This window comes from Plasmodium cynomolgi, chromosome 13, assembly GCF_000321355.1.
Source record: "Plasmodium cynomolgi strain B DNA, chromosome 13, whole genome shotgun sequence".
NCBI lineage: Eukaryota > Apicomplexa > Aconoidasida > Haemosporida > Plasmodiidae > Plasmodium > Plasmodium cynomolgi.
Genome location: NC_020406.1, coordinates 500,449 through 509,572, shown reverse-complemented (window position 1 = coordinate 509,572; position 9,124 = coordinate 500,449). Strand labels below are relative to the sequence as shown.

At 43.0% G+C, this 9,124-nt stretch overlaps 2 protein-coding genes across 2 annotated transcripts; both read left to right on the top strand.

Annotated features, from left to right (window-relative positions):
• Positions 1 to 1,216, top strand: PCYB_132070 (glutathione peroxidase; the record flags this gene model as incomplete). Its single annotated transcript, XM_004224231.1, has 3 exons — positions 1 to 475; positions 656 to 826; positions 1,073 to 1,216. The coding sequence occupies exons 1-3, from the start codon at positions 185 to 187 to the stop codon at positions 1,214 to 1,216; spliced, it is 606 nt and encodes a 201-aa protein (XP_004224279.1). The 5' UTR covers positions 1 to 184.
• Positions 1,217 to 4,551: 3,335 nt separating this feature from the next.
• On the top strand, positions 4,552 to 7,923 carry PCYB_132060 (P-type ATPase4; the record flags this gene model as incomplete). The annotated part of the gene is made up of 1 exon (XM_004224230.1): positions 4,552 to 7,923. A coding segment is annotated over exon 1 (3,360 nt), but the record flags the coding sequence as incomplete, so codon positions are not given.
• Positions 7,924 to 9,124: the final 1,201 nt, after the last annotated feature.

The window sequence follows — 9,124 nt, the reverse complement described above, 5'->3', positions numbered from 1 at the left end:
GTAGTAAAGAAGCCAAATAGCTGTAAAGCGGAAAAACATAATCGAGCAAAATAACTCCATGTGAGGAGGCTTCCCTTTCCCCCCCGTCCCTGAAAAAAAACACAAAAAACAAGAATTACTCCCCTGCGTTGCATGAAAAATTGGCTATACAAAAAAGCAAAGGCATTTTGGTGAACTCCGTTCCATGATGAAACTTTTCCTATTTTTAAAGCTATTCGTCGTATTGCTAATTTTACGAAGAAACCCTGCCAACATGTTTAGCTTCTTCAAAAAAATAACCGTTTCGAAAGGGGAGTTGCGTCCCTCCATTTATGACTACAATGTGAAGAAGCTGGATGGAACAACTGTGCCGATGTCTACTTACAAGAACAAGGTTTTGCTGATTGTTAACTCGGCGTCCAAATGCGGCTTAACGCGGAAGCATGTGGATCAACTTAACGAGCTGCACGATCGATTGAACGAGCGGGGATTAGAGGTTCGCGATTCGACCAAATGAAGAAAGGGGCACTTCACCTGCTGTGACACCCCCCTTTCGAACGCGCCCACATTATCTGATTAGCAGCTGCTCACCATAGGAATGGGCGTTCCAGTTTGTCGCTTTTCTCCGCATTGCTATTGTTCCATTTGTATATTCCTGTCTGTCCCCCCTTTACAGATTTTGTCCTTCCCGACTAGCCAGTTCCTAAACCAGGAATTTCCCAACACGTGCGACATTTCCTCATTCAACGAGAAAAACAAGGTCAAATATAACTTCTTCGCCCCGATTGAAGTCAATGGGGAAAACACACATGAGCTGTTCAAATTTTTGAAGGCCAACTGTGATTCGGTAGGTGATTTTTACTAAATGTGCGATTCACTCGTGCGAAGTTGTACCCCACGGATGATCGCATTTTTATGCTGGGCAAACGTAAAATGCTTGCTGCCACGTGTTCCACATGTTTTTTTCCCCCAACTGAGACGAAAAATAAGACACTGCCAGTTGGTTCACATGGCAGATGCTGCAGATGCAATGTGTACATTAATATGAACAAGCATGTACACCTTTTTTTTTTTTAATTATCCCCCCCACTAGATGCACGATATGAATGGACAGCTAGAAAACATCGGCTGGAATTTTGGAAAATTTTTAGTTAATAAGAGCGGAAACGTAGTCAGTTATTTTTCCCCAAGAACTTATCCCCTTGACATTGAGAAGAACATAACCGAATTATTGTAAAAGAAAAAAAAAAAAAAAAGTACAATTAAGTGTAGATCAGGATGGATGAATAGGCTCCTCTTCCTTCTCCACCTCGTCCTCGTGATGGTGTGGTGGTTCGTTCCTCCCTCAGGGAGAAAAGGCAAGCTGCTATTCCCCTTATCAGTGTGCATTCTACCCACCACCACGTAGTGTATACAAATAAGCGCCATTTTCAAATGCGCTTTAAAAAAAAAAGCAGTTTGCCTTCCTCCCCCTTTACCATGGTACATCCAAATATTGAATTTACCGCAAAAAGGGGGACTTTTCCTTTTAGATGCAAAATAAACCAATTTTACCAGGGAACGTAATTAAGCTGCTTGCAAGGGGTTATATGATGTGTTACTATTAAAAATGAAACCCTTTTTTATATTTTTGCTCTCCATTTGCTTAACCTCGTCATGTGCTTCTTATTTTATTTATTTTTTTTTTTTCGTAAAAATGGTGTACCTGTGGATATGACCCCATGTTGGGTTAAAAGCATAGAATAGAAGGGTAACCTCAAAAATTCGTGCACCGAGAATAATGTATAGAAATAAAAGCATACATAGGTAAACTTGCTCGGCATATGCGTGTGGATTTTTCATGCGGGTTTATGCGCGTGTAGATTCGGTACCTCGCTTAACCCACAGGGGAGAAAAACTAAATACATTGGCTATACTCTACCCATCAGGCCAGAAAAAGAAATGCGCTTTTTTTTGGCTCACATGTCACCCTTGCCCTCTGCTCCCTGCGTAGAGATACGCTGCAGGGTTTTAGCCTAACCCGCCGTGTTGTTTAACTGGGCTTCTATGGCATTTCCTGGTAACCCCGTCGTGGGATAGCGACGTGCACCCCTCCCATTTCGAAATGAAGCTTGTTGCAAAAAAAGGGCGAAAATGAGCCAAATTGCTAAGCGAGGATGGCGAAGGGGAAATTCCCAAGGTAGTGGCGAACTGAAGGGCGTAATTTTTTTTTTTATTTATTTATTTATGTATTTTTTTTTGCACCACTGTTGTGTCCGTTTAGTAGGTAGGCAAGGTAGAAAAGCGGGGGGCATTGGTCGCGCTTATGCATATGCAAGTTGCACGTGGTGACGAAATACACGCAGCGGGGGGGTATTGTAGGGGTCAAAAAGGGTGCGCGCTCGGCATCCCAGACGAAGGCGTGCTAAAGCGCCCCTACCGTATGTTACTTTGGTGCACCTCCTCCCACGGGCCTTTACTTTTGTGCACCTCCCACAGGCGTTTCTTTCTTCGCTTCACCTCCCACAGGTGTTTCTTTCTTCGCTTCACCTCCTAGGCCGCACCCGCTAGAGCACGACCATCCCAACTCGGCGCTTACGTGTAGAGAGTTCTCCTCGCAGCAGACTTTCCTATAACTCGCCGCAACAGCACGCATACATTATTTTAAAAAAATTTTAATCCCCCCTTCTGCAAAGTCGCAAGGGGCGATACAACACCTCCTCCCCCCAGGAAACAAAAAAAAAATAAAATTCACGAAAATGCACGAGAGGTATATTACATACCTGCGTGTTTTATAAGTATGTAGTGTGGCCACTATCCCATTTTCGCCATGGTTCGTTGATTTGATTATTTCTACTAGCCATATTATTTTGTATATACACGTAGCGGATAACGATACATTGGCACATATAAACATACATTGCGCATATGAAGCAATTTACATATATAGCATGCGCTTTGGAATTACTTTATTTTAACGACAAAAAGAAAGAAAAAAAATCGTTGTTCGTTTGTTCGGTCGCTTGCTCGCTCGTTCGTTCGCTATTTTTATTTTTTTTTTTTCCAGCAAGGAATTGAAAAAAGGAGTGTAAGTAAAAAATAGCAGCAGTATATATAATAAATGTATGCATATAAATTTACTTGTTTGTTTTTTTATATGTTTATATTTAATTTTTCATGGTGACACTATTCAAGAGGTATACTTTACATGTATACAACGAGAAAACACGCATTAGAAGAAAAACAAATAAAAAACTCTTTTTTTTTTTTTTTTTTTTTTTAAATTTCCCCACCCATTTAGCTTATCCTCACATTAATTGTACTTCCCACAGTATTTTGTATTCGTTGTGTATGCATATAGTAGTGCGTTCTTCGTAACGCTTTCTTCGTAGCGCTTTCTTCGTAACGCGTTCTTGGTAACACTTTCTTCGCAACGCTTTCTTCGTAACGCCATCTACTTTTCTCACTGCTGCGCGATTCCTACAGGACGCGCATACGAGAGTGTGTTATACTGTAAAGCAGCCCGCATGACAAAGTGAAGAACCAATTTGTGTGAAGGAGAGAAGAAAAGTCTTCCCTCCCAACACAGCACCCACGTAGTGCTACCAAGCGAAGGGAAGAAAAAGCGAGAAAACCGGAGGAGCCGCTTTACATTTCTACGCTCTTTCACACCTCAGTGCAAGCATTCCACTCGTGCGGACCACCGGATGGGAAGAAGACCCAAGAACCAGTGTGTGGGTCCCATTAGAGTCAACGTTATGACAGCACTTGCTCAAGGAAATAAAAAATAATAATAATAAAATAGAGAAGTAATATTTTTAAGGGTTATTTATATATATATTTTTCCTCTTTTTTTCCCCTTTTTTTCCCCTTTTTTCCACCTTCCGTGTTTTCCTAAAAAGTTATGAATTCCGAGAATACACAAAACGATTCAAACAGCACGGAGCCAAAGGGAGGAACCGACAACCAAAAAAAAAAACACAATGGAGTGAGCACCCCTCGGAAAAAGGCCATTCCGCCTGCTGACGGGGATGCCGTTGGGCAGAAGGAGAGTCCAGGAGCTGCAGACCAGGCGAAGAGGGCGGATGGGCAGCGGGCAAGACGTGAGCCCAAGCCAATGGGGGAAGCGGTGAAACAAAAGGAGGAGGCGGTGAAGCCAATGGGGGAGGCGGTGAAGCCAATGGGGGAGGCGGTGAAACCAAAGGAGGAGGCGGTAAAGCCAATGGAGGAAGTGATGAAGCCAATGGGGGAGGCGGTTAAGCCAATGGAGGCAGCGGTGAAGCCAAAGGAGGAAGCAGTAAAGCCACAGGTGGAAGCAGTAAAGCCACAGGTGGAAGCAGTAAAGCCTAAGGAAGACGCGGTGAAGCCTAAGGAACTACCAAAACCGAACGGCGAGGCGCAAATCCCGGCAGGGTACAACCACGACGCCATCGAGAGCATCGAAAACCTGTGCAAGGAGTTCGACCTGCAGGACATGAATTCAGGACTGACAACAGAGCAAGTGAAAATAAACAGAGAAAAATACGGAGAAAATTACATCGAAAAGGATGACGCAATGCCACTGTGGTTGATTTTCCTATCCCAGTATTGCAGCCCTGTGGTCATGCTACTCCTGGTTGCAGCAATGGCTAGCTTGATCCTAAACGAAATAGTAGAAGGAGTTGCTATCATTAGTATAATTACATTGAATGCCTGTCTAGCTACGTATATGGAAAAATCCTCAGGTGACGCAATCGCAAAGTTGGCAGAAATGGCATCCCCCCAATGCACAGTTTTACGAAATGGAGAAAAAATAGTCATTCCATCGAGAGAAGTAGTGGTTGGTGATGTGGTCATAATAAATACAGGGGACTCCATATCAGCAGATTTAAGATTAACAGAAGTAATTGAACTTAAAACGAATGAAAGTCTGTTAACAGGAGAATCGGAAGATATTAAAAAAAGCTTAACTCCAGATGATTATACTACCCCTTTTGCGACAAACTTATGTTTTGCCACCACATCTGTGACGAACGGTTCAGGTAAAGGGATAGTTACTGCAACGGGGTTAAATACTCAGGTAGGGAAAATTGCTTCACAATTGAAAAGATCAAGTAAGGGAAGTAAATTGACTCCTCTACAAGTAGCATTAAATAAGCTAGGAGGACTAATAGGTCTTATTGCTATCATTATCCTAGTATTTATTATATCCTTGGCTGTACTGATTAATTATAGAGATCCAGCACATGCCGATAAGGATCCCATTCTCGTCATAATTATTATTGGAGTAGGCTTTGCAGTTTCATCCGTTCCAGAAGGATTACCCATGGTTGTAACGATCACCCTTTCTGCTGGGGCCAAAGATATGGTTCGAAAAAATGCAAACGTGCGTAAATTACCAGCTGTAGAAACGCTAGGATGTTGCTCAGTTATTTGCTCTGACAAAACGGGAACGCTAACGGAAGGGAAAATGCCAGCCATTAATTTGGTCACATTTGCAAAAAATTCAACTTTGAGTGATAAAAATAATAAGCTGACAAAGACGTTTGATTTTTATCCAACGAAAGGATTCGAACCTTATGGTGGAATATTCGATTCAAATAAATTAACAAATGAGTTAAAAAAGAAAATCGTCATAGCTAAAAATCAAAGCACATCTTATGATTCCATTTTGTACAATTATGGTAACCCAGAAAATGATTCCATAGATGTGAAGAAGACAAGGACCCTTATGTTTGCTGCTTATCTCAATTCGTATGATACTACCCTGGCTAGAGATCCTAAGACATCAAAATGGACTATTCATGGAAACATGAGCGAAGGACCCATAGTAGTAGCTGCAGCCAAGGCTGGCTATAATTTTATTACAAGCGGAAGCAACCATTCCTATGTCAAGGAGTACACCAGATTAGACGATTTAGAAGTGACCTTTAATTCGTCGAGAAAAATGAAAATCACATTTTACAAATTGAAGAAGGAAAATATGTTTGAGTATATTAACCTGGAGAGACAAGGAAAGAAGTTCACTCACATCGCACTCATCAAGGGTGCCCCAGATAAGCTCCTCGATAGAAGCACTCACTTGTTAGAGGAATCCCCCAACGGACCGCAAATCTGCTGGAATGTCAAAATTAGCGAAAAGGAGAAAGACGTATTAGCCCAGAAAAATTTGGAACTCTCACAGAAGGCCTTGAGAGTTCTTGCCGTTTGTATTAAACCGCTAACCAGTGAACACATTGCTATGCTGAAAAGGCTAGAAGATGCTGATGAGAGACTGAAATTTGTCACTACCGATGAGGAGAGCGGATTCGTCCCTATGGGATATGTCGCTGCGTTTGATCCGCCCAGACCCGGAGTGAAGGAAGCCATTCAGACGTGTAGAGATGCTCAAGTGAAAGTCATCATGATCACGGGGGATCAAAAACCTACGGCCATTGCGATTGGGAAGCTCATCGGATTGATAGGCGAGGGGGAGGCAGACCAGGCGGGCCAAGCGGGTCAAGCGGGCCAAGCGGGTCAAGCGGGCCAAGCGGGTCAAGCGGGCCAAGCTGACCAAGCGGGCCAAGCGGATTTGGCTACCCCAAACTTCTCCACCCCAAGCGTCCAAGCTATCGAATGCTCCGAGCTGCACATTAACAAGAACCCGAACGAACCCGTACTTCCGGACGAACAACTAGACGAATTCACAGATAAGATACTGATATATTCAAGAGCCCAACCGGAGGACAAAATCACCATCGTGCAGTCCCTGAAGAGGAAGGGATACCTAGTGGCAATGACAGGAGATGGAGTGAACGATGCACCAGCTTTGAAAGCAGCAGATATAGGAGTCGCCATGGGAATAAACGGAACGGAGGTTGCCAAAGGTGCATCGGAAATGATTCTAATAGATGACAATTTCTGTACAGTTGTTAGCGCCATAGATGTAGGAAGAACCATCTTTTCCAATATACAAAAATTTGTTTGCTTCTTGCTCGGTACCAACATAGGAGAGATACTTTACCTCTCCATCGCCATCGCAGCACAGATGCCCTTCCCATTGGAAGCACTTCAAATTTTATTCTTGAATTTAATGACAGATGGATGTCCAGCAGTAGCCCTATCAAGAGAGCCACCCAACAGGGATAATATGAAAACACCTCCCAGACCAAAGAAGCAACCAATAATGACCAAAAAATGGTGGCTCTATGGAATCATACCTCATACCATTTTCGAAGCATTATGTGTCCTCCTTTCATTAGCTCTTTCTCTCTACATATGCACAGGTAGTTACACCCTAAATGATATCCACAATTCCTGCCGAACTGTTAGTCTACCAGATACTTCAAATCCAGGTATCAAACATGAGTACAAATACTTTTGTAGTACCTATGAGTATAGAGTGTCTCCTGAATACGTTGGTTGGATTACTAATATAAATTTTTGGCATCCTAAGAAGAATAAAATAGTTACATTTTGGGGAGCTGCAAAAGGAAAAATAAAAAATATTAGTCCAAATTCGAGAGAAATACATCCAGATATACGAACCATAATGGAAGATGATTGTTCAGAAAATTTAGAAAAAGATAATTATGGTTGGTGTAAACCAAAAGAAGATACATTTGTTAAGGGAAAGGATGATAAAATTGATGGAGTTTTTCGAAAAAATTTTGAAGATGTTGCTTCTAAGGGATCTAAGAGAGGTAGAACGATGGCATTTATTTCTGCTGTTTGGTGTGAAATGTTGAGAGCTTATACTGTCCGAAGTTGGGAACCCTTTTACAAAGTTTTTAATAGAAATATGTGGATGCATTTGGCTTGTAGCATTTCGGCTACTTTGACATTCTTGGCTACCTGCATACCGGGAATCACTTCCGTACTGAATACGACTTGCTTGCTGTGGTGGCAGTACCTCTTTGGCATTTCCTGGGCTCTCCTCAACATGCTGCTCGACGAGGTGGTCCCCAAGGTCCTCTACCGCAGGAGGTACATGTCGGTGAAGAAGTGATGCGTGGGGTGGAAGAGAAGCGACGAGGTGACGCAACGGTGGAACCACCACTTGGCCGATTTTTTTTTTTATTTTCTTTCCCACTTATCAATTTGTTGGCGCCATCATGAACAACAGCGCGCGGACGCCCAGCCCCTCTCGAGTGTACTTATCATGCGTATCGCAGTTATGGCAGTTATGGCAGTTATGGCAGTTATCGCAGTTATCGCCGTTATCGTCGTTATCGTCGTTATCGTCGTTATCGCCGTTATCGTCGTTATCGCCGTTATCGTCGTCATCGCGTTTATCAGTTTGGGAGTCGCCGCTCGCACTTGGGCAGAGGGGGGCGCGCCGCTGTTCGGCACAGTTTGGGTATTCATTATGCATGCATCGTTCGACCGTTCGGCCGCTTAGCCGCTTAGCCGTTTAGCCGCTAATCCGTTTAGCCGCTTATTTACGTATTACCTATTGCTCACTGCTTATTGCTTCTATTTATTTTTAATTTTTTTTTTGCCCGGCGCACCTGCGCGGGGAGGCGGCCTGCTCAGAAAGCAGACCCATTTGGAGCACAGCACGCACCTCGCCGTGCACCTACCAGGGCCGGCAACTTCGCGCCATCGCATGATGACACTTATCCTCAGTTGGGCGTTCTGCACATGTGCTTCTGCATGTATGTGTGCACATAATATGCATATATAAATACTGCGTGAACCACGCACTCCCCACACCCGTTTGCACGACTTCAGCACATTTCCGCCATTTGTGTATACGCCCTTTTTTTTTTTTTGAGGATTCGATCCGTGCCCTGGCATGGTCAACCTGTGCACATCCAGCGCGTCTCGTGTGCGCCGCATAAATACGCCGTAGGGGTATGCCGTATGGATATGCCGCATAGGTACGCCATATGTAATGCCTATGTGTATTTCCGTACCTAGCAGCGCACACACAGTCGGCCTGCACGGCTAGTAACCACGCGCATCTTTAAGAAGAAAAAAATAAATAAATAAAACGCACACGTAACTCCTAGTTCTTTACATATATTCATGCAAATTCATATATTTTTTTTTTTTTTGTTAATTTTGTATGAAATTTTTCTACTTAGTAATTCTTATAAAATCTTGTCCTCTTTTGAAGTAAAATTTGCTTTAAAAAAAAAAAAAAAAAACTAATCTCTGCTGTTCCGATCACTGCCACTTTTACTATATCTTACCAACCCATTAT